The 25,687-nt window shown below is 42.2% G+C and overlaps 1 protein-coding gene across 1 annotated transcript in view; it reads left to right on the top strand.

The window, feature by feature from the left end:
* Positions 1 to 25,687, top strand: part of IMPG2 (interphotoreceptor matrix proteoglycan 2) — a gene marked incomplete at its 5' end in the record, with an annotated part of 62,365 nt that overhangs the window by 16,142 nt on the left and 20,536 nt on the right. Inside the window, 4 exons of the mRNA XM_083734954.1 lie at positions 5,277 to 5,308; positions 5,416 to 5,439; positions 23,676 to 23,725; positions 24,222 to 24,307. Coding sequence (XP_083591080.1) covers positions 5,277 to 5,308; positions 5,416 to 5,439; positions 23,676 to 23,725; positions 24,222 to 24,307 — 192 coding nt within the window. The remainder of the gene's footprint in view (positions 1 to 5,276; positions 5,309 to 5,415; positions 5,440 to 23,675; positions 23,726 to 24,221; positions 24,308 to 25,687) is intronic.

The following is a 25,687-nucleotide window of genomic DNA, read 5'->3' on the forward strand; positions in this document are numbered from 1 at the left end:
GTCCCTGAAAACTGGAGGCAGGCAAATGTTGTGCCCGTCTTCAAAAAGGAGAAAAAGGAAGACCCAGGTAACTCCTGAGTGGTCAGCTTGATGTCAGTACCAGGAAAGGACCTAAAACAGATAATTAAATGGTTGGTATGTGAGCTCTTCGAAAAGGATGCTGTGGTTATTAAGACCCGGCATGGATTTCTCAAAAACAAGTAATGCAAAATGAATCTCATTTTTTTCTTTTTAATAGAGTTGCAAGCTTTGGAGAATCAGGAGATCAGGGGAATACTGTGGATGTAATATATCTTGATTTCATTAAGGCTTTTGACAAAGTCCCCCATGATATTCTTGCAGATGAACTGGTAAAATGTGGAATGGACGGGTTACCTGTTAAGTGGATTTGTAGCTAGTTGACTGGCAGAAACCCAAAGTGTTCTCACTAATGGTTCCTCATCATCCTGGGGAAAAGTGACAAGTGGGGTGCTGCAGGGTTCTGTCCTGGGCCCCTTGTTGTTCAACATCTTTAAGAAGGATATTAACAAGCTGGAACGTGTGCAGAGGAGAACAACCAATGTGGTTCTACAAGGTTCTGGAAACCAAGCTTTCTAAGGAACAATTGAGGGAATTGGGCATGTTTCACCTGGAGAAGAGGAGACTGGGAGGGGGTATGATAGCCATCTTCAAATATCTAAAGGTCTGTCACCAGGAAGATGCAGCAAGCTTGGAAGGTGTTGGACTCTCCTTCATTGGAAGTTTTGAAGCAAAGGCTGGATGGCCATCATGGATGATTTAGTTGAGATTCCTGCATTGCGGAAAGTTGAACTAGACGGCCCTCAGGGTCCCTTCTAATTCCACACCCCTTTGGTGTGGCAGTTTTAAGTAAAGATCAAACTAAATTAATGTTAGTGTTTGGAATTTAACCCTTGGTTATTAATATGTAGTTCCGGTACGGGTATTACCCAAACGACTGCTGTAGGAAATGGCAGCCCTGTTTCTTGTTCCCTCCTTTGCCTACCTAATATTGAGTTCAATTTCCCTTATGTTCTAGTATCATTATGCTGAGTGTGTCCCTACAGAAGCCCATGGAGAAAACTGGGGGAAGAGAAACAAACATTGTAGTGATGTCAGGGTATACGGTACATTGAATTAGACATTTCAAATAGAGATGCGGAGAATGCAATGTAGAGTTGGCAGTGGCGGTTTTGCATTTTTTTGTAATGTATAGTTCTATCCTTAGTTACGTACAGTTGCACCAGAACTGGAAATAATCAAACAAAATAGCTTTTCTTCTCCATTCCATATGGTATCTTGGGTTTTATTGTGCCTCCTTAAAGAATGTGTGTTCTTTAACTATATTGTGTTTGGTTTCCTGGCTTGTCCACTCTCTGCCTAGTGATGCACGCTCACTGCATTTTATTCATACACAATACAATAAGTTTGGGTTCAATATCCTGAGACAAGAATTAACATGGTGGTTTTATTAATTAGCAGAAAACAACAGCCAGTTTTCTGCTGGAGTATCTTCAAATCCACCTTCACACCATTCGAAAGGGATCATCTCTAAACTCTCTCCCTAATGTTTATTGTCAGGAAATGTCTCTAAAATACTCCAGTCCCTGCACCCAGAATCTTCTGCCCCAGGATCAAACTCAGGGAAAACTATGTGTAATTGGGTCAGAAACTGGCAGAGCACAGTGCTGATTGGTTGGAGGCTCATGATGTCACAAACCCATCTTCCCATCACCCTGGGAACAGTTTTTCAATTATGTGTGCGTGTGTGCTAAAAGTAAATAAAGAAGGCACCAGATGAACAAATGAACAAACATACAAGCAATTCTTTAAAAAACAGAAGTAGCCTGAAGCATAGTGGCTACTACCTCTGTCAAAAAAAATAATAATTGTAAAATGGAGGGGAGAAGTGGTGCTTGCTCCGTGGGAGAGAGAAAAACAATGATTCCTGTTTTTAAGGCACATTTGTGTGCACTTCAACATTATCTTTAATTCCAGACTTTGGAGCAGAGGCCCAAGATTTTCCAGACATTTCCCTATAACTTTGAGCTTGTTATCACATTAGTATTGCAAGTGGCTTCTTTTGGAAGTCTTTGGCAAAGACTTTCAGACAAGTATGCCAAGGCTCAAGTTAGATATGAACAAGCACTACTTTATCCTTTCCCTCTTTTTAACTAACAACATATGCAGATGTCTTGATGTTTATTCACAGTTATATTTACTTGGGATTCATCAACCCAAGCAGCTTAGTTTGCCTCAACTTGCAACTCTAGTTTTCAGCCAGGCACTTAGTACTATATTATGCAGACACAGGTTTTCTAGATATGTCTTTTTCACTTTTATTAGTAAACCCTGTCCAATTTTGTTACAGCTTATGGTTGAAACATATTAGTGTATGTACTTACTGCATGCATAATAATCATGTAGCATTATCTGTTACTTGTTTATTAGTGAAGCGATTGATGTTATTTGGTGTTTTTTAATATTAAAAAGCATAGACAGCCTTCCCTTTCTTTTAGGGGAGTGATAGGACTCAACTATACAGCTGCAAATAAAACATTTTAAGTGTGTTTTAAATGCAATACACAATGTTACACTAGATAGGGATGGTGAGCCTTATGGAAAAATCCAATGTATTTTTAAAAAATCTTTTTTTTTTTAAAAAAAGCATTTTTCAGAATGGTTTTTATATGTGTTGGAGAGTTGGAAGGCTCCCATAGGATTGTCTAGTCCAGCCCTCTGCAGTACAGGAATGATAGCAGTTCCCCGTGAAGAGGGATTGATTATGATTTTAATAGGCCTATTTAGACTGTGTCCCTGTATATTTTATGGAATTAGACACAAGGCACTGGCTGGTCCAATGAAATAGTTGCAAGGTTACTTTAGTATTCTCGTTGCCAATTCAGAGCCACTGAGAAGCATACTAAGAACTCAGCCAGCCGGAATCTTTTCAGTGGAAAAGAAAGCTTCACACACAGAGACATAGGATTGCCTTAGACAAGAGAGAATTAGTCACCCCTACCCCATTACACACCCAGAAACTAATCAGACTAGCAATTGAGTTTTACTCTAACAACGGCAACAGGACACCATCCTTGACTGCGCTTGAGGGCAACAGGCTAGCTTAGAGGGTATAGGGGCAAGGCCTCAAGCTTTCTTCTCCAACACCTCACTCTCTCCATGCTCTCTCACTGCCTAAGGCAGCTCCCTCATTCAGCCTAAAGGCAGAGCACGTCCTGCACACACATATAAGCCTTTGCATGCAGCTGCTCCCACCACTGAATTGGAAATTCCTTGCACGCAAGGAAGCTCTATGTGCATCTTGGACCAAGGAAGGGAGCACAAAGCATCTTGTTACTGAGCTGGGAAAATGCCCCTAGATACGAAATCCTGAGTTTGCCTGAAACTCATACACTGAGGGAGCAATGAAAATTGCTCGACTTGAAGAAAACTTTTGGAAGGCAGACATAATACAATTCATTTCTAACTGGTATGCTCTTGGCATCCGTCCATCTCGGGAGACAGTGGAGGAGTGAGACTTAGGGGGTGGAGGCAAACGGTTGGAAGGTTGCAGCACCTGCTGTGGCTGTAGAGACTGATGCAGGAGAGACATGTTTTGTTGCAGCTGGGGCAGTTGTGGGCTACAGAGGCACCACAGTATTTCTTCTCTCTGTGCTCTTCCCAATGGTTATTCCTCCTCTGGTCGCTGCTGTGAGTACGCAACCTGACTGCCTGTCTCCAGACACAGCAGTTGTCTGCCGTTGTTCTTATTTTAAATTGTATTGTTTTAACATTTTGATGTTTGCCACCTCGGGCTCCTGTGGGTAGGACATAAATTTAATAAATAGAATAAAATAAAGCCAAGGGAGGAGCACCAGTATTTCGGATCCCGTGCAGGGTGTTTCGTGCACTCTTTCAAAGCCACCTGCCCAGAGTCCTAAGCCCAGACAGCAGGAGTGAGTGCCTAATCCCACAATATCCAGGGTGACAGCACGCTTACATGTGCCATCAAACTGAAACACTTCTGGTAAGTGTTATTTTAAGCCTGCTGGTCTTGACCGGGTCACCTGCCTAAGCAATTTAGAGAGAGATGCATTTTGGGGAAATAGTTATTTTCTTTATTCAAGTTTACTACTTAGAGGAATTGTATGGCCATGGAGCGGGGAAAAGGATCATTCCTGGTTGTTATTCAGGGAGCATATGGACTACTGATGTTTTGCTTTATTGGTGGTTTTAGAAAGGTGTCCAGAATGCAGTAATTTATTGTAATAATATTCTCTGGTCATCCAGAGTCATAGGACTAAGGTGTTATGAAGTCAGACAAACACTTTCAAAGTGTCCTTCATTCAAGGAATATTCCTGATTTTAACCTTTTATTGGATTTTATTAGCAAAGCCATAGGCGTTTGCGCAAAATTTCATGAGGGGGTGCACTTAGCAAATTTTATTCATTTATTTTAAAAGTGAACATTGAACACATAATTAAAAAGGACATTAATTTTTGTTCATCAAACAAAGAAACTAAAACTTAACTAAACAAATTTCCAACTATGTTACTTTAAAAATAAAAACTTAAAAAATGAGGCACAAAATAAAAAAAATTGGTACTTTTTTTAGTCTGTACACATGCCTATGATAAAAGTACACTTGTCACTCCCTTGATAGCTTGCTTTTATGATGTCCCTTATATGATACTGCTTGTGCACACACACACACACACACACACACACACACAGAGAGAGAGAGAGAGAGAGAGAGAGAGAGAGAGAGAGAGAACAACCAAAATCTGTCATTCTATTCTTCTGAATATAATGGTTCTAGAGAACTGTAGTGATGAATGCCACACTAATTGTGGATTCCTCCAGTTGTTTGCGTTCAGTTTTGCTGGTGGTTCTCAGAAAGCTTGAATGGAGTTTGGTCACATTAACAAGACCACATAAGTTTTCCGAAGCGACATAAAGAAAGTGGATTTCTATTTAACCTTTCCCCTCCCCCCCTTGAATTTTCTGAATATAATATACAGTAGGCAATGTGGTAAAGCACCATTTAATAGAAACAAAAAAACCTAGCAATGTGGTCATTTGATTTGAGTAAACCATCTGAAGTTTTTCTGGTCACCTGAATAGATGTAGCCAAGGATCTTTGCAAGGGGCTTTCTCTCTGTAGGCTCACCTGTGCTAGAAAAAGAATGGGAGTGGTATCACAGAGGGTGCAAAAATATAACTTTTAAATTTTCAAAATGCAAGTACTTACCCGGAATTTAATTTTCTATTTTTCTAGAAGCTGTCCTATGCTAAAGACGCAATGGGTGGGTGAGTATCAACATTACCCTGCATTTTACAAATAGTGTATATCATTAGACATATGAAGTAGCATTTCAACCATTTGTGCTTCTTTTAAAATTTTGGTTTCTTGTCAGTCCCTGCAGCGACTGGGCGTGTGGGTAAGTCACTTATACAAGTTTAAAGCTTTAGTCTACTCCCTTTCCCGCTCTGCCTGGTGTTCAGTTTTATGAAAGCATCGTAAGAATATGCTTCATATAAATATCAAAAAGTGGCACTAGAGGCTTAAACAGACTGAAGGTACCATGTGTAAACCTCAAAGCAGACTCACAACCCAATGCACCTTTGGCATGTGTCATTCATATATATATATATATATATATATGCAGGTTTTGGTGTCCTCGGGTGTCTTCCCGTGTAAAAGTTGGGGTGTCTAGGCGACGTTTCGACGAGGTCTCACTCGTCATCTTCAGGCTGGTGCTTTCGGCTTCTTGTTACTGGAACAGAGCGGGATCTCAATGTTTGAGTTCCTATAAATACTGTAGAGGGGGTGTGGTGTCTAGCCTCCAATGTTCTGGGCAGAGAGGAAGTTCCCAGGCTAGTGTGCCTTTTCTTCTTTTGTTCCTTAATTACTTGAGAGATACCTTGAGTGATTTCTTGAGTGATATCCTGAGTACCACTTAGGTGGGTCATTAGGTGTGGATTAGTTGCTAAAGGTGTGGATTAGTTGCTAATTTTGCAGATTCCAAATTGCTCTTTAACACGGAACATCACCACAAGAGAATAATCATGGAAGCCATCGAGATAGAGAAACACCCTCACAACATGAACAAGCGTGACGACACATCCCGCTTGCCAGACATCTGGAAATTAGCCCTCTCCACAAAAACTGACACCAGATCCAGAGGCACACAGAACGCCAACACCAATCAACCACACCAGACCCAAACCCAGACCCTCTCCACAGATGAATTACTGACACCATCCAGTAGCCAATCCATGGTGGCACCTCCGGATGCTGCACCCCCCTGCAATCCCTACACAGATCTGGCTGACACAAGCCACAAAACCACAGCTCGCCCCTATACACGAAGCCAAGCCAAAGCACAACTAAGTGCAATACAGCCATCTTCTCAGGAAAACTCTTCACAAAGTTCAAGAGGTCAAGACACAAAGACTTTAGCAACTAATCCACACCTAATGACCCACCTAAGTGGTACTCAGGATATCACTCAAGAAATCACTCAAGGTATCTCTCAAGTAATTAAGGAACAAAAGAAGAAAAGGCACACTAGCCTGGGAACTTCCTCTCTGCCCAGAACATTGGAGGCTAGACACCACACCCCCTCTACAGTATTTATAGGAACTCAAACATTGAGATCCCGCTCTGTTCCAGTAACAAGAAGCCGAAAGCACCAGCCTGAAGATGACGAGTGAGACCTCGTCGAAACGTCGCCTAGACACCCCAACTTTTACACGGGAAGACACCCGAGGACACCAAAACCTGCATTCCTGTACCCGTGAAAATCTACGAAAGCATATATATATATATATATATATATATATATATATATATATATATATGCCTTCTCAGACTTTACGCCAGGCTTCATGCTGCCACGTGAAAATGTATGTGTTAATTAGAATAGCTAGAAATGAACTTGTTGACATTGGCTTGTAGCCTAGCAATTTCATACCTATGAAGGGATGACATTCAAACCCTAAAGCACTTTTCTGATAACCAGGGTTCCAAAAGATAAGATAACGAACGATTCAATTTGTTAATCAAAGAACTGTGTGCAACTGTTTCCTCACACTCAAGGGACTTTTGCAGTTGTGCTTCTGGAATAGCAGCCGCTCATCCCATGTGACAAAAGTGTAGGCGATTTTCAAAAGCAGTTTGTGATGTGGTATGGAGGCCTGCTATTCGAAGAAAAGCATTTTAAAAACCCTCCTGGGCTAGGTGGGTCTAAGGAACTATTTGGCTTCCTGTCTATATATTGTGTATAAGGGCTAGAACTAACTGTGGCTGCCGTTGGCCATCATTGCAAATAAATTCTGCAGGTAGATTTGGGAATGCATATGTAAGCAATGCACTCACTGGAAAGATAATATAAAATACTCTTAAACAGAATATAAATGCTCTTATAAAATGACTGCATAACTACAATAGCACTTTTTTTTTAAAAAAAAATGACATTCTAGAGTTTGACTAGTTTAGGTTCTAAACCAGGGATAGTAAACCTGTGGTCCTTCAGTGGTTATTGGACTCTCATCAGTCCTAGCCAGCATGGCCAGTGTTATGGGACTGTGGCAGTTGTGGTCCAACAACATTCAAAGGGCCATAGATTTGCTGTGTGCTTTATTACCTATAAAGTTTTTGGTATTTAAATATCCAGAGACCATTTTCTTTCTTTTTTTTTCAAATCACCACAACTACTGAGATACCTTCTTGACTATGCTGTCCATGTAAAAAGTTTAAATAGCAAGGCTGGGGTTTGACCACATTTGTGGAATTCCCCATGAACAAAATCTGGGTTTGTGTGTTTTTTTCTGGAAGAGTAATTACAGTTGCATGCAACATCTGTCTCCAAGTTCAAGTTTGGACATATCAAGTTTTGAGATCCAAAACTCCTTTATTTTAGATTTATTCTGATTCTATATGGCATTAGTCTCTTTAATTTTGAAGAGAATTTTCTGTACTGTGTGTTTTGACACTGCATTGTTTTATATAAACCTGGCGTGTCTTTGGATGTGCTTTTAAATCTTGACCACAAAAGATCTGTCTAAGTTGAGGCCTGTCCTGGAGAGAACAAGAGCACTTCAAACACGGAGTTGTTTGAAACCAGCTATTTTTCTTGTGTGAGAAACAACTTCAACTAATTTTTAAAGGAATTTTTATAGTGTCATTATTTTTTGAAGTACTGGGACATGTGTACTCAAGTGCTGAGAGGTTGGACTCTGTTTGCAAAGCTGAAATTCCAATACGTGGTCCATCCCCACCCCACGAAAATCAGGAGGCAGCCAGGGATGGCTTCCAAGTCCAGACATTCCATGGAGCAATAAACTGGCATTGTAACTAAGGAATCAGAACTGCATTTAGATGTCAAGAAATCATGCTGCTTTCTATTAAACATGACAGGAAAAGCTGCTCTTTTTCAAAGAGCAGCTAAGAGAAGAAAACAAATATGTCTGAAGTAGAATTAACTTCAGTATTGTTGCCATTCCAATAATTGAGATCGCAGCGAATTCACATGCTGTGTGGCAGCTGTATTATGTGTCCAACATGCACCAAGTGTGAAGGGGAGGCATGCATCTCCAAGCGTGCGCAAATGTTAGCAGATGTGTTGTTTTCACTTCTTACACTAGATGCTAGGGAGGTGCCAAATGTGGCTACCATACTCTCCAACATTTCATTGAAGAAAACAGAGATGCACTTAGTGTGCTTGTAACACATCTATTTTCACAAAAAGCTTCATTTCCTGTCTTAACTTACTCTGATGTACTAACTCAACAGTAGCCTGTCCTGCAGTGGCTTTTGAAGCAGTTTATAAACACGCTGACTATAACTGTTTCCTCTGGGGCAAGGAACCTCTTAAGAATATTTATAATTTCACAACTGATGCAATTTCCACAAGAATTTACTTTCGGGTGTGTCCAACAGTGTTACTTAGCTGACAGTAAGGGTTCTGTCAGCAGAATGGGGAAAGAGGCCATTTTTTGAGATACCCCTCCCCACTGAAGCTCCCTCACACCCCTGAACCTGTTCTAGATGGTTGGAGGACCCTGAAGAGCACATTTGGGGAAGCTTGGGGAAAACAGAACAGCTGGAAATTTATTCACCTCCTGTTCTGCTGACTCTTATTGTCAACAGTGATACCATTGGATACAATTCTATGTGGATAGGCCATTGGGGAGATGGAATGGAAAGGAAGCAGTTCGCTGGCATTTTATGTCCACGTAAATGCATTTAGAAGTTCTCCAATGAGAAGGTTTAACTAAAATATGGGGGTTACAAAGAGAAGCTGTCCAGTTATTGTGCACACTTCTTTTTCTGCCCTTTGAGAGTAGGTGCCAAAGAGATGCTCCAACAACCATGCTCAAGAATGCTGACCACAGAGCAGAGATGGCCAACTGCACTCTTAAATACTATGAACGCTTCAAGGCTGATTGCTCCCTTACCACTCTCAGAGGGCAGACTATGGAGAGGACAAAGGGAAGAGGTCCTGCATTGCCTGCCTGCTCTTCTCTTTCTCCAGTGGCAACATGGTGGTTGGACTAGTGTCCTGAAATATAGTGGCGGAGCTCTCAGGCTGGCTTCAGATTTGGAAAGTGAGGGTCTTGTGCATGGGCAAGTTGGCTTGGTGTTTGTGTTTCTGTGAAGGCATGAGGACAGGCCCGTACAGAGCTTGTCTGAGGCCCGAAGCAGATGTCCCCAGTCGGCTGGAAGGCCCAGGGTGTTCTTTGAATGAGAGTGTAAGTCTGGCAGACTCCTGTGATCCAGCCAGCTTAGCCCTCCAAGGCCCGGGGCAAGTATAACTGGCTGCCCCCACCCCTACTCCAGCCTGGAGGCTGTGTGTGTGAGAGAGAGAATGGATGAATGGGTTATGTGCCTGAATGGATGGGTCTTGCTTGTGTGCTTCTGTGTCTCTCTGAATGGGCGTGTGATGTGTGAGAGGGAGATAAGGAGGGAAAGAGAGAAGGGGTGATAGAGGGAATGTGAGAATCAGTTATTCACATGCACTTTGGCTCTGCTCACCATTTATAAATGGCCCCAGTGACTTTCCCCCGACACGATGCAGTCCTCAGTTTCAAAAAGGTTGCCCAGCCATTACATACATGCATGAGCAGGGCAGCCCAAGATATTTAGAAGGGTTAGAAGGTGCAGTTTCAGGTTGTGTGGGGCACTCACAGATCTGTCCTCCAACTCCTTGCTGCCACACCCCACACACCAGTGTCTCCTGTTTAAGGTAGCCACTTCACTTTGCCTTGTGTATGAGAGTTGAGAGGTACCCAACCTGCCACTCAAATATTTAACTTCTAGAGATCAAAGAGAAGGGTTCAAACTTAAAGGACATATAAATTAAGGTGGCAAATCAACTTAAAATGCTTTGTTGGCAGCCTTAGTTTTCGCCTTGTTTTCATAGTCTTAAAACAAGTTGTTCTACAAAAAAAGTCTGGCACAATGTTATAAAACTACAGCTTTGGCTATGTCTCCCTTAGCACCTCATAAAATCTCACCCAGACTTGGGAAAATAGTTGTGCATAGGTGATTTTGTGTACTGGATAGTTTTGGAGTAGCTAGAAAATGAAGATGTTTTGTTTTTATTGCATAACTTACTTCCAGGAATAGCTCAGTTGGTTTTACTGACTATTATGCAACACTAGGATAAAAGTATGTTCCAATATAACTGATGTTTCATGAATGTAGAAAGAGACTTGGCTCTTTAAAAGTTGTAGAAGACCAAGTCCTTAAATCAGTATTGATTGTTATTTTTTATTAGGCTTTGTATCCTTCTATACACATATATAATTTAAATGGGAAATGGTGTTCAGGGTAAAAAAGCCTTAAACTTGAAAGAAAAAATGGCAATATATTCAGTACTGCACACCAAATCATAAACTTTGCCTTCATACCTTGCTATATAATCTATGTCATAATGAAAGCTCAAAATTGTTATTGAAATCAAATAAGCACCTGTGGATTCTTGTGGGGGTGGAAAGCAATTGACTTAATTTTTGTTTTTACTCCAAAGATCAAGAGTGCTGACTCATAAGATGGTTGTCTAGCTTCTAACTAATCTGGCCCTGAGATACTTGAAGGCAGGGCCGGCCCACCTGTGAGGCAAGGTGAGGTTACTACCTCAGGCAGGAAAATCCACAGGGGCAGCAGATCCCAATGGAGATCTTCCCCGCCCCCCTTGTTCCTGATGTATATCTTCACTCCCCCATTCTTTCCTAGTGGGGAGGGAGGACCATTTTGTGCTTTGCCTCGGGCACCAAAATGTCTTGGTCCAGCCCTGCTTGAAAGAACACCTGCTTCCTCTTCAGTTAAAATCCTCAGAGCATCTCTGCTGTTGTCTGTGATGAAGAGCAGGGTTTTCTCTGCAGTGGCACATTCCACCTAGAATGCCCTACCTAGGAAGGTCCAGCCTTCCCTTTCCTCTTTCGTTGTTTACTCTGTGTAGAATTTTAGATGAAGAGTGCTATTTAGCTCATGTCTTCCTGTGGGTTTCCTGCAGGCATCTGGTTAGTCACTGTGATCACCAACTAGATGGAACTTTGGTCTAATCCAGCAAGACTGCTCTTACATTTCTTGTTATAAGCTCCTTGGGGCAGGGATCTGCCCTTTTATACTGTTTGAAACACCATGCACATTGAAGATACTTAAATAAATAACAACATGGACAGCTGATTATGACTTCTTTGTTCTGAAATGGATTTGCACTATAGGTGATTGTAGATGTCATTGGGAAATAATTTGGGAATGCCAATTAACCCCAAAATCCCACTTATGTAAGGAACTACAAAACAACAAAAAAACAAACAAAAAACAGCTGACTGCCTGAATTCAGAAAGGCATATAGATCTTGACTCACTATTTAACCAAAACAGCAAGCAGCAGCATTTAAAACACAGACCTATGCAGCATTTGCAAAGCATGGGAAACATAGGTTGTTAGCCCTCTAAATGTCGCATAATGTCGCAAAATTGTGATTGTGGCCAGAATGGACGAATTCTATTAAATACAACCCCACCCTCTGCTATTATAATTAGAAAAATCAGGTGTAGAATTTTAGAAAGTCATGTATGGATAATAAATGCTAGGAGGGTACATTTGTTTCAGAACAAATACTATGAAACTTTGGGAGGCGTAGGTTAAAATTGGGCCTTCCCTTGGACAATTCAGCGTCCTGGTTCTCACACCACATAAGCCAAACAAACATTAACAAACATTCACTCTTTCCTGATTTGCGAAACATAGGAAGTTGTCTTATACTGACTCAGACCAGTGGTCCTGACCTAGTTCAGTACAGTGGTACCTCGGGTTAAGAATTTAATTTGTTCTGGAGGTCTGTTCTTAACCTGAAACTGTTCTTAACCTGAAGCACCACTTTAGCTAATGGGGCCTCCTGCTGCCGCTGCAACAATTTCTGTTCTTATCCTGAAGCAAAGTTCTTAACCCGAGGTACTATTTCTGGGTTAGCAGAGTTTGTAACCTGAAGCGTATGTAACCTGAAGCATATGTAACCTGAGGTACCACTGTATTGTCTACATCCCAACCAATTCATTGGGGTTTCAGACAGGCATCTTTTTCAGCCCCACATGTATATGCCAGGGGTTGAACCAACAATTTCCTGCATTCTAAGAATTTGCTCTACCATTGAGCCATGGCTGTTTCCCTTTGAAGTAACCTAGAGTACTATTGGTTTACTTGCAAATGATGAATAGTTCCTTAACTTACTGTTTGCAGCTTCCATTTTTTTGGGTGATCTTGAAACAGCAGTTGAGAATTTCCATCTATTATTGTTGTTGATGTGTGTTTAATGTGTATATGCTGAGGTATTTTTGACTTTTGGCTCCAACACATAGCTTTTCAAATTTTGGCCTTATGATTATATTATAGAATTTAAGCAGATAATAAAATGGCTGGCTTCTACACTCATGATTATTTTTGTACTATTTTTATGTCAGTTTTTCAGGGCAGCTAACAAAATCAAAAACAAAATATTACAATAAATACATTAAAACAATATAAATCGGCATAAAAACCAATAGCAGTAGAGGTAAAAAAACAGAAAGCAAGAATAATATTGAAACAATGCAAGACTCCACAGCAATAAAAGATTGGGTAAATGAGGAGAGCACCTTGCACCAACCTTCTTACCACAGTAGGTGGGGGAAACTGAAGAAATGCCTCTGCAGAAGAAATCCGTTATTTGGCAGAATCATGTGGGAGAAGGGCGGTTCATATTGTACAGTCCTTTTAAAGATAAATACTAGCACCTTAATTTAGGCCTGGGAAAGGATTAGGAGCTAGAACAGCTGTTCCAAGACTGACTAGATGTGCTCCGTACATCTGGCCTTGGTTATAAATTTAGCAGTTGTGTGCTAACTGCTAACTCTAGTATCTGAACTGTATTCAAGGGCAGCCCCACATGCAACACACAACCAAACCGCACACAATATATGTTACCAGAACAATAGAAACTGTAGCATGGCCCGACTAGTGCCCACTGTTTTGAGGTTTTGGCAAGCCTAAAACGGCTTTATTCACGTCAGATTTTAATGAATATACTGCTTCTGCTGTTGTTTTATTTGGTGTTTTGTTGATGCTGCTCATGTTATTGGTTGTAGTTGTTTTACTTGGAACTTTGTATGTTCTTTCATTGTTTTATAATTGTTTTCTTTGACTGCAATCCACCTTGTAAATTCATTGGATTAAACATGGAATATGTGTGTGGAATCCAGTTACTTAGACCTAAATCCTAACTAACACTGGATATCCCTTATTATAATTGGATGTAAACTTAAGAGAAGTATTGTCTAATCTTAAAAGAGGGGCTGGGGGCTCTTTTATTTATATCTCAGATTTTTGAAACATAATGTTTAATAGTTGATAAGCCCAATGCAAAAATGAGTTATTTCCCAGTAATTCACATTCATTTAATTACAAAGATGCTTTAAGGGTTGCCATATGGCTGGAATTTCCTGGACATACCCTGAATACTGTAGTCGGAAGCAGTGTCTGATCGCCAAAAAAATGTCTGGGAAAATCCAGACGTATGGCAAGATATGTGTCATTTTTGCCGATTTCCCTTAAAAATAGCTCATAAACTTTCTGAAATATGGCAACCTGGAATGCACCTTATATGGCAAATTCAGAGTATCTTACCACTTTTTGATAATAGGAGATACAAAGGCTAAAGGTAAAATTAAACATTGCGCTATGATGGATGCTTCGTCTGCACAAGCATTGCAGGTTGCCTAATGAAACAATTCCCTCAGCTAACCTCCTCACTGTTCTGAAGGGTCTCCTGCCCCACCCTGCAGTCCTTGCACAGGTCTTCTGCTGATAGGGTGGGATTCAATAATGATCCCATGTCTTCTGCCTGACCGTGTGCATCACACATTGTCAGTAACCCCGACAATGCCAGTAATCCAGAGCAATTAGTAACCCTGCAGCACTTAACCAACTGAATTTAGATTTTCCAGCAGTCTGGGAGCTAAGGAATATAGGAATCTGCTTTACACTGAGTGGCAACGACTGTCCAGGATTTCAGGCAGGGCTTTCTCCCAACCTATCTGGCAATGCCAGGGACTGAATCTGGAACCTTCTACATGCAGAGCACGTGCTGTACCACTGAGCCCTGGCCCTCCTCCTATGCTTTTGATAGTGTTTCCTCCATGAAAACCCAGAAATGCCTTTCTAGAAAACAAAGGTGTGAAGCCTTTCTGCAGCTTCCCAAAAATATCACACTGTGGCTCTGATCCACCTAAAGTTAGAACCTTGAAGTTCCATCACAACCTCCAGCATGTGTTTAAACTTACAGTGTTTACCCCAGGAGACTTCAATACAGATCCAAAATATGCTTCTAGCTTAAATACTTGTGTTTTTTTCATGGTACAGTACATTCCCCTTTTAGAATCACAGAATTGTAGAATTGGATGGGATCCTGAGGACCATCTAGTCCAGCTCCCTGAAATGCAGGAATCTCAACGGTTGACAATCAGTGGCAAGCAAAATTTTAGACTGACAGAGCAATCTTGTGTGCATCTTACTCAGAAGTAAGTCCCACTGAGTTCAATGGAACTTACTCCCAAGCACATGTGTTCTTAGGATTGCAGCCTAATTTGGGATGAATTGGGGCCAGTGTGGGAAACAGCCCTTGCTGACCTGACTGGCATATCATAAAAATAAAACAATTATCTACTCTGAAAATAATTGTTGAGCAGAGTATAACTTCCATGCTAAATTTCTCTACTTTAAATAGCAGCAGGAGTAAAATCAAGATGGAGTCATGATGAAGGGGGTTTTAGAAACAAAACAAAAACGTTTACCTTCATGATGTGATCCTAAGGAAAATCCCTCTTCAAAAGCTGCTTTTTGTGTTGTGAGGGAAGCTGCCAATACAAACAGCAGCTATTGGGGGCGGGATATTTGTCAGGATTTTGCTATGGGATTGAGATGTTAGAAGACCACTCTGCCCTCATGAAGGTCCCAGTCCCAATTAGTTTCCCTCAAGGTGGTATGTAAAATAGAAATATTAAGCATGCTAATAGTCCAAACTATGCATTTACCTGAGTTGTTTCACCCTTGGTAAAGTAAAAAGGGTACAATGACATTGCAGCACAGTTTGCGTGTTTCCTTTTTGCAGAGAATATTTTTACCTCATAACTGGAAATCTCTGCAAAAATTAACATGCAGATTCCCTCAGGTTTTCAGTAGATGCATGGCTACACTTATTATGGAATTTGTCTATTGGTGAGGTTGCCTGAGCTCCAAACCTTAACAGTGTTGCATAGGCCTAGGTGACTGAAGTTCTCTATTCTCTGTACTTAGGTCTCTATTGTTTACAAAAATCTGCTTATACATTTAATACATTTTAAATATTTTGCTTAATACTCAGCCAAGCTGATCCAGAGCTTCATTTATGCAGGTAGGCAATAGATATTATAGTATTGTTATTTATCATTTTATCTATAAGTAAGTTATGATAGGAACTCCATGGACCAAATTTTTCTCACCGAAGTTGTTGGGTTGGACAAGCATAACTGAAGGTAAAATCTACCTCACCAGTTTTGTGTTCTGCAGCAAGGGTAGAACAAAGGAAAAGAAAATATATGTTGATCCATATTTTAATTTAAACAGGTAGTAGAAATTTTATTTTCAATATCTGGGGACCCTATACCTTGATCTGCGCTTTCACAAGAATTCCCATTCTGCAAGAGAAATAAAAGTTTGTGGTGTGTTATGTCCCCTCTGAACCAATAAAGCACCACTGTTTAATTTTGTAAAGAGAAAAATTAGGCAATTAAATAGACCAGGTTCTGTCCAGAAGTTATGTCATTGGCTTCAGGATGCATTTAGGGATAAATTTGTTACCTCTTACATTCTATGTGATTTCCCCCTTAACATTTTTTTTACTTTAAATATAACAACATTACATTGCGTAATACTAAAAGTTACATAAACACTTCTTGTTGTTATTTTGTTGTTGATTTTTTAAAACCCTGCAGCTCTCTTCTCCTTCATTGTGAATTAAAACAAACAAGACTATTTGACTGTAAACATTTGTTTTTCTATATTCTTTTCTGTGGAGACATTGGGGTGGCTAATCAGGTCTTCTCAGTGCTGGTACCTTAGTTGTACCAATCACTTTGCATAGTAACACCTTTAATGATGTGGGGTGGAGGGCAGCAGGTTAAAAAAAGTGTTGGCCTATGGTTTTAGTGGCTTTCAGTGATTTAGTGGTTGTTAAATGGTTTATGTGGGATCCATTGCTATTGGGAAAAGGTGGTGTTGTTCCTTCTGCAGCTGCAGTTGTAATAAATTGTTATTTGTTTAAAACCATATTGAAAGCCACCTTGGAAATTTTATTTGGAAAGGTGGGATAGAAATATTTATAATTTGTCTTTTACATATTGTGAGAAAAGGAAGTGTAGAACAAGGCTTAGGCCCCATTTGCTTCAGTAGCAGGGAAGTTATCACCAGTGGCGTAGCGTGGGTTGTCAGCACCCGGAGCAAGGCAAGTAATTTGTGCCCCCTAACCCGTGGATTTGTGCCCCCTAACCCGTGGATTTGCGCCCCCTAACCCTAACCCCCAGGTGTTGCGCCCGGTGCGGCCGGCCCCCCCTGCACCCCCCACACTACGCCACTGATCATCACTCAGTTTCTTCTCTGAGATTCCTGGTTCCCTCTCTGGCCATGAGGCGACATGGAGGGTATTCCTTCTATGCTTTCCCCTTCCTTTTTATTTTATATGTGTTTGTCCTGTCAATTCCCTGTCTTTATTATTTCAGTCACAAGCAGGGCACTACTCATGAGGAGGCCTCACTCAGGACCAAGAGAATAATTTTAGGCTTCCCTAGTGAGAGAGTCTCACTCCCTCTGCCAACGAAAGATGGCTGACTGGGCGAATCTACTTCCTTGGCAGGGTAGCTGTTTCCCTTCTCCCCTCTCTGCACAGTATTCACCTTTTTTGGTCTTTCCTCTCTGCATCATGGATCCAGCTCGTGCATCTAGGGGTCTTAGCAAGCTGGGGATACTTTAAAACCTCCATAAATTTGAAACTTTGGGAAAGCAGGAAACAAATGGCAGGAGAGAGTGCACACTTTAGTGGTTTATTTTGTGCAAATGAACCACAGATGAATCATTTGTGCAAATGAACCTCCCTCAAAAAGGGTTACTATTATTAATAATAATAATAATAATAATAATAATAATAATAAATTTTATTTATATCCCGCCCTCCCCAGCCGAAGCTGGGCTCAGGGCGGCTAATAACAATCAAAATAATCCAACATTCTAAAAACATTCATTATAAAATTCATTAAAATCAAATTGATGGCAACCAATTAAGCAAAATTCTGTGCAGATTGCCAGAGGAGGGGGTCAGGCTGCGCCCTGACCAAAGGCCTGGTGGAACAGCTCTGTCTTGCAGGCCCTGCAGAAAGATGTCAGGTCCCGCAGGGCCCTAGTCTCTTGAGACAGAGCGTTCCACCAGATTGGAGCTGCGGCCGAGAAAGCCCTGGCTCTAGTTGAGGCCAGCTTAACCTCTCTGTGGCCTGGGATCTTCAGGATGTTTTTATTTGCAGACCGTAAATTTCTCTGTGGGACATACCAGGAGAGGCGGTCCCATAGGTATGAGGGTCCTAGGCCGTATAGGGCTTTAAAGGTTAAAACCAGCACCTTAAACCTGATCCTGTAGTCCACCGGGAGCCAGTGCAGCTGGTATAGTACCGGATGAATATGATCTCACAGCGAAGACCCCATAAGGAGTCTCGCCGCGGCATTCTGCACCCGCTGGAGTTTCTGGGTCAGTCTCAAGGGCAGCCCCACGTAGAGCGAGTTACAATAATCCAGTCTGGAGGTGACCGTCGCGTAGATCACAGTGGCTAGGTCAGGGCGAGAGAGATAAGGAGCCAACTGCTTAGCTTGGCGGAGATGAAAAATTGCCGTCTTTGTTATAGCTGTAATCTGCGCCTCCATAGAGAGGGAGGTATCGAAGATTACACCCAAACTCTTAACGGACGATGCTGGCACTAATTGCACCCCCGCAAGAGATAGGAGTTGCCCCCTCAATCCCATATCGCTCCGTCCCAGCCAGAGGACCTCTGTCTTCGAAGGATTTAACTTCAACCGGCTCCCACGTAACCATCCAGCCACAGCTTCCAGACATCTGGTCAGTGTGTCTGGGGCCGAGTCAGGATGGCCGTCCATCAACAGATAGAGTTGGGTGTCATCGGCATACTGATGGCAACCCAGCCCAAAACTCCAGACAAGCTGGGCGAGGGGGCGCATAAAGATGTTAAAAAGCATCGGGGAAAGAATCGCACCCTGAGGCACTCCACACACCAAGGAGTGGCGCGATGACAATTCCCCCCCAAGCGTCACCCTCTGTCCCCGACCAGAGAGAAACGAGCGCAGCCATTGAAGGACTGTGCCCTGGATCCCCATGTCGGCAAGGTGGTGGTCCAGGAGTTCGTGATCGACCATGTCGAAGGCTGCTGACAGGTCTAGAAGAATCAGCAGCCCCGACCCGCCTCAATCCAGCTTCCTGTGGAGATCATCTCTTAGGGTGACCAGAGCCGTCTCGGTCCCATGACCAGCGTGGAAGCCGGACTGGAATGGATCGAGAGCTGATGTTTCATCCAGAAACCTACAAAGCTGTTCAGCAACCGCTCTCTCAATCACCTTACCCAGGAATGGAAGATTCGAAACCGGGCGGTAATTGGATAGATCTAAGGGATCTAATGATGTTTTCTTTAAGAGCGGACGCACCACTGCCTCCTTCAGTTCCCCTGCGAATATCCCGGTGCCAAGGGACAAATTGATGATATCACCCAGGGGGGCCCGCACCTCGTCTGGACATGCTCTAATCAGCCAAGACGGGCACGGGTCAAGAGGACAGGTGGTGGGCTTTCCAGCTTGGAGGAGTCTGTCCACATCGGCTGGGGATATCCGGTCAAAGTGGTCCAATACTGGACCCGAGGACAGTTGAGGGGCCTCCAGTTCCTTTATTGTATCCAAGGTCATGGCGGAGCAACAGGACCTTCTCCGCAAAAAAGCTCACAAATGCCTCACAGCTGTGTGTCAAATTGTTATTTAAATTTGTCTGTCCTTCAAGGGACGTTAAAGACCTAATTATACTAAATAATTGCACCGGGCGAGAGCTAGCGGAGGCAATGGAGGCCGAGAAGAAGGACTTCTTAGCGGCCTTCACTGCCATCTCGTAGGTTTTCATAAATGCCCTATAAGATGTTCTTGAGGCTCCGTCACGGGCACCCCGCCATACTCGCTCTAGCCGTCTGAGGTCCCACTTCATTTTCCGAAGCTCCTCGGTAAACCAGGGAGCCCGGTTTCTGCGGGGTCGCAGAGGGCGCCTAGGTGCGATCTCATCTATGGCTGCTAGGAGCTGGATATTCCAGCCCTCAACAAGCTCAATCAATGAGTCGCCAGGGGGAGCAAGGTCCTGCAAGGCCTGACGGAATCTCTCAGGGTCCATCAGCCTCTGCAGGCGAGCCCAAATTGGCTCGCCACCTAAGCAGGGTGGGGGTGGAAAATCAATCCTGGCTTTCAGAGCGTAGTGATCAGACCATGGCACCTTCATCGAAGGAGACATGATCACATCTATACCGGCGCCAAAGATCAAATCCAGCGTGTGGCCTGCTTGATGTGTGGGGCCCGAAACAAACTGGGAGAGCCCTAGTGTCGCCATGGAAGACACCAGGTCCAGAGCCTGTGAAGAGGGAATGGCATCAGCATGGATGTTGAAGTCCCCCAATACCAATAGGTTAGGGAACTCCAAGGCCCAGCCGGCCACCGCCTCCAGCAGGCCTGACAGGGTGGCTGCTGGTGCGCTAGGTGGCCGGTACACCAGCCAGACAGCCAAGCTCACCTCAGAGCCCCACACTAGGCCAACACATTCAATGCCTGGAATCGATGGCGATGGTAGAGCCCTGAAAGAACAATCTTCTCGGATTAATAATGCCACCCCTCCCCCCCGGCCCACAGTCCGCGACTGGTGGAGGACGGAGAAACCCGGGGGCGCCATCCCTCGTAAGGTAACAGTTTCCCCTTCGCGCACCCAGGTCTCTGTCACACAAGCCAGGTCAACCCCCTGCGAGGTGAAGAAGTCTTGCAGGGTGGCGGTTTTGTTGCCTATAGACCTGGCATTGCGCAACACCAGTGACTGAGGTGAGTAATCCTTGCTCACCCTACCTTCGTCCCTCGGGATGGGGCGCAGATTGGAAGGGGTATGAGCATATCCATATCTCGATCCCCTTCGCCTATGACATCTGCCCCCACCGCCATACCTCCCTCGCCCCACTACGGTAGCAATCCCAAGCCTCAATGACATCCTAACTAAGTCTACTATCAAGCTCTTCCAGCTTGAACGCTACATCAAAAAGGTTCCTTATAATGTAGCTATTATCATTCTTTCAAGAACCATACACAGCTTCTAATACTATCATTTAAAGACGAGATTTAGCTAGTGGTGAATTGTGGTTTTTCTCTCTGAGAAAGTGGTGGTGTGCATTATTTTTTTAAACCAAAAGGCTATAATCATGTGGAAGAAAGAAAAAGATGTCCAAAAATATGAAGAATACTCTTGGGTCAGAGGCATGGTGAAATTAGTTCAAAATTTCTATCTAGATTTAAAAATCCAAATGGCTTCCATGGTAGTAAAAATATAACAAGTGACAATTTGCTGCTTTTTAGTGGTTCTCCAAACTCTGAACTGGTCTATCTCTTTCTGCCTAACGGCTGGCCCTACTCTGTCACACTGGAAATTATACTTTATTATTTAGTAGGTGTAGGCATGATTATATGGGAAATTAAAGCTCCTGTATTTAGAGGGTATTTTACCAGTTCTTCTAGAAAAAGCTTTTCTAAACTATTAATGAGTCTACAATTGCTGTCATAATCTTTTCCTATCCAACATTCATCTATATAACTAATAATGAAATTGCTAATAGAGAGAAAGCTGTAATTTGATCAAAACTATTATTTAAATAGAAAATAGGTCGCTAGAATAAATGATTAGGTTTTCTAATGATATAATAATCGAAGCTAATGTATAAACAGCAGCAACATGACAGCCTGTGAACTTTGTAATAGCTGTGTCTTCTTGTCTTTTAGCCTCTTCTGGTTCTGGTTGAACCACATATAGTGTGGTGCAGAGATGAAGATATTGTTTGATTTAGACAAGAACACCATTCAAAATCACACCTCAATCAGCAGTGCCTTGGTTGGTTTTAGGAGAGACAGAGGAAGTACTGATCCCTTGTATTTCCCCTTTGCATTCCTTTATAATGTATGAAGTAAAAAAGCACTCATCTCTCCCCACGGTAAAATGTGAAAGGTGTTGCTTTATTTGGAGAAAGCACATCTCACTTAACCTATCTTGGTGTTCCCATATGCTGTATCATACTGTCTCATGTATCAACATGTCCTAAATTTGTGCATCTTGCCGCAAAGCTGTTCTTTAGCATCCAACCTGGATAAACGACAAACAAGACTGGATTAGTTTGCCATATTTCTTAATTCTCCTTCTAGGAATTGGTTGAATATTTGCTTAATTTATTGCTGACAAAGAAAAAAGAATTACGGGGCTGCCATTAAGAAATGGCCCAACAACTATTATATTCTTATGCTATTTTAAAAACTCATGAAATAAATGTGCTTAAGTTATGGCTGTTTAGATTTAATCTAATAATATGGAAATAGGTCCTATTTCTACGTATTAGGAATTCAACAACAGAAAAGTTCCCTTAAAGAGGGAAGGATCACAGCTCAATGGTAGAGAATATGTTGTATAAAATCTCATGTTCAGTTCCTGAAATCTCCAGTTAAAAGATGATCAGGCAGCAGGAATGACATTTGCCTGAGATGTTAGAGAGTCACTGGCAGTCAGAGAGTATTGGACTAGATGGACAAATAATACGACACAGTTTCCTGTGTTCTTGGAGTTGTGCAATGTATTGCTGGAAGAAGGTGGAAGAATGGGGAGTGGTTTTAGTACTGGATTCCTAAATTCAAACAGTTTTCTCTAAGTCCAAAATTACATGATGACTATACATGACATTCCATAAATTTATTCCTGGAGTTGGCTTACATGTTGGCAAATCTAACCATCATTTGCACTAAGTGGGATTGGCCATGACAATATATATGCAGAACTGTAACGTAGACTTAAAGATGTCAGGAGACAATATGGTCAATTCCTGTTGCTAGAGGGAAATATTGTGGCAACCATCTCTATCAAGCATATTTATTGCATGGACAAAATGCATCGTGTTATTCTGTACGTGTGGTGTTCAGTGTGGGAAAAGGACTGTACCCCATCTTACAAAGAGGTGGGATTTATAGTCCCAATGTGAGAATCTTAACTGGGTTTCTGTTGCTAGTGAATTCTTCCTTATTATTAATTCAAAGAACTATGGGCCCCTCCAGACGTCTGGTTGTTATTCCCTATTCAGATGCTGCCAGAGTGGTCATGTGCGGTCTTGCTTTCAATAAAGTTTGCACCTACTAAAGTTTTGGGACAGTCACATTGCTTCATTTCCTTCCAGTCAGTTCATATCCTGTAACTCCCTGCTGAAATCCCATAACTTTTCATAACATAGATGTTCTGGTTCATTTTTGACCTGTTTATGTTGTACGATAGCCTCTCTGGGCAGTAATCACGTGGGTAGCATTGGGGAAGCATCACAAAATCAATTCAAGCTAAATAAATCCACCACTAATGCATCATCATCATCATCATTATGTCAAGAACAAGTTGCAAAGTACACCTCACCATGGAATGGTGGCTGGTGAGATATTATTACACTAGGATAGTGAGAAGCCACTGCCTCTTTCACACTCAGTTTTGGGGCTGGAAAAGTACCAGAAACATTGTGGGAGATCGCCAAACTCTGCACTCCTCATATTTTATCTGCACCCATCTCTCGTGTTTTATGGGGTCCGCTGAATACAACCTACCAGCGATGCACATATACCCCCCTACACAACATGAACCAGCAAAGTTTTATGAGGATTTTATTCAGCAATTCTCCTCAGCTTGTTAAAAGGTCCCTGAGGCTTACACATGTTAAGGGCAAGATTGTTTTTGAAAGAAAACTTAATCCCAGTTTTACACTTAATCCTTTTGTTGTCTTTGGTTCTCAGTTTTGGGCTGCCAACGCCTTCTCCGACTGGGGATGCTACCACACTGAGAGGTCTGTTCTCCTTTATTCATATGTTAATTTTGCAGTAAATGAGTAAGAAGACTTGAGGCTTTCAATTAGTGATGGACATCTTTATTCATAGGATTGCAGGGTCTCATGACTTTCCTTTCTTTGGTGTCTTGTGGGTACATGGAGGTTGACACTGAGCTGCTCTAGCCATATCTGAAATTAGAAGGGGCATATTTGCGTGTGTCCAGAAAGCTGTGATTAAGCTGCAGTAGGACAAGTCAGTATTTGTGTTGTTGTGGCTCAGGTTCGAGTCAGTGTTATTCCTGCCACATTGTCATGAAGCAAACCATAAAAATAACACAACATGTCTGATGTAGCTTTACTGAATCACAGTGACCACCATTTTTAAATTTTGCGAACATTTCAAGACATTCCCCCCCCCCCCAGGTTGGCAGATTTCGTTTTTTTCAACTTAGTTTAACCCGTCTAGCAATGAATTAATTGACTAAGGGTATATATTGCATGTTTTCCACCTTAGATGCAGCTGCCAATGTTCCACCACCTGATGTGGTCTCAGTTGAGAGTCCTTCAGAGAGTACCACTGACAAAATCGAAGACACAGAAGTATGTGTAATGAGCTCCTTGTTAGACTGGTTTTGGGGATAAGAAACTGTATTCACTTTTCATTCACTTTTCCTTTCTAGATTTGTCAAGCGGTTTATGCGGAAGAACAGCACACAAACTGAAATAAGAAAATAAGTAAATAACTCCAACCAATAAAAATGCTTCTTAGTAAAAATGTCTTTCATGTTTAAGGCACTCTCTAGAACAGGCTTCCTCAACCTCGGGCCCCCAGGTATTTTTGGCCTACAACTCCCATGATCCCTAGCTAGCAGGAATATTGGTAAGGGATGATGGGAAGTGTAGTCTCAAAACATCTGGAGGGCCAAGGTTGAGGAAGCCTGCTCTAGAAATTATAGTGAGCATATGACTCCCCTGTTACAACTGCTCCAATGGCTATCAGTCTGTTTCCAAGCACAATTCAAAGTGCTGGTTATGACCTATGGAACCCTATACGGCTTAGGTCTAGGCTATCTGAAAGACTGCATTGCCTCATACAAACCTGCCTGGGCTCTGAGACCTTCGGGGAGGTTGTTCTCTCTATCCCACCACCCTCACAGGCACACTTGGTAGGGACCTGGGAGAGGGCCTTCTTGGTGGCTGCTCCCATAATTTGGAACTTCCTCCCTACCTAGAGGAGTAAGACAGGCTCCTTGTTGTGGCAGGTGAAGACTTCCTTGTTCCAACAGGCTTTGGGGAACTGACTGCTTTTAAGGCAAGGGTTGGTGTTGTGGTGATTTTATTGTAATTATCTTATGTGATCATTACGTGTGTGTGTGTGTGTGTGTGTGTGTGTGTGTGTGTAGGAGTGGTTGCTTTTTATATGTTTCTAAGCTGTTTCTATTTTAGCTTGTAACCTTGAGTCTCTGTTGAGGAGAGGGAAAGGTGGGATCACAATGATGATGACAGAAGTGTAACCAAGATGACGTGTAACATATGTTTTTATTTCCAAATCCTTGAAGGCTGACACTTTTGAAAATCCAGCACTTTATTTAGAAAGAATTCTATTTCTATTCAGTGTTTGATAGCATTTCATAGGCTTAAAAGTCTAGAAGGGAGACAAAAGTCATCCAAATTGGTTGGTCCTTACGCCTACAAGACAAATAAGAGATGCAAATACCTTTTCTTTCTTCTCCCCTAACCCCACCTCCCTCCCTTGATTTAGCCCCATGTTTCCTGATTCCTACTCCCCAATATGTCCTGACATCACCACTCCCCAATATCTTCCTTGCCTCACTTTCTGTTCTGGTAAGCAGGTTTAGCAGGATTGTACATTGTTTCAAAACCTTATAAGAAGTGGTTGACTAGCAATGGGAGCTGAATGAAATAAATTTATATTATATTTATTATACATTATAGGAAACTATGACACTTCCATAGTAC

This window comes from Podarcis gaigeae, assembly GCF_964106915.1.
Source record: "Podarcis gaigeae genome assembly, chromosome: 4".
In the NCBI taxonomy this organism is placed as follows: domain Eukaryota; kingdom Metazoa; phylum Chordata; class Lepidosauria; order Squamata; family Lacertidae; genus Podarcis; species Podarcis gaigeae.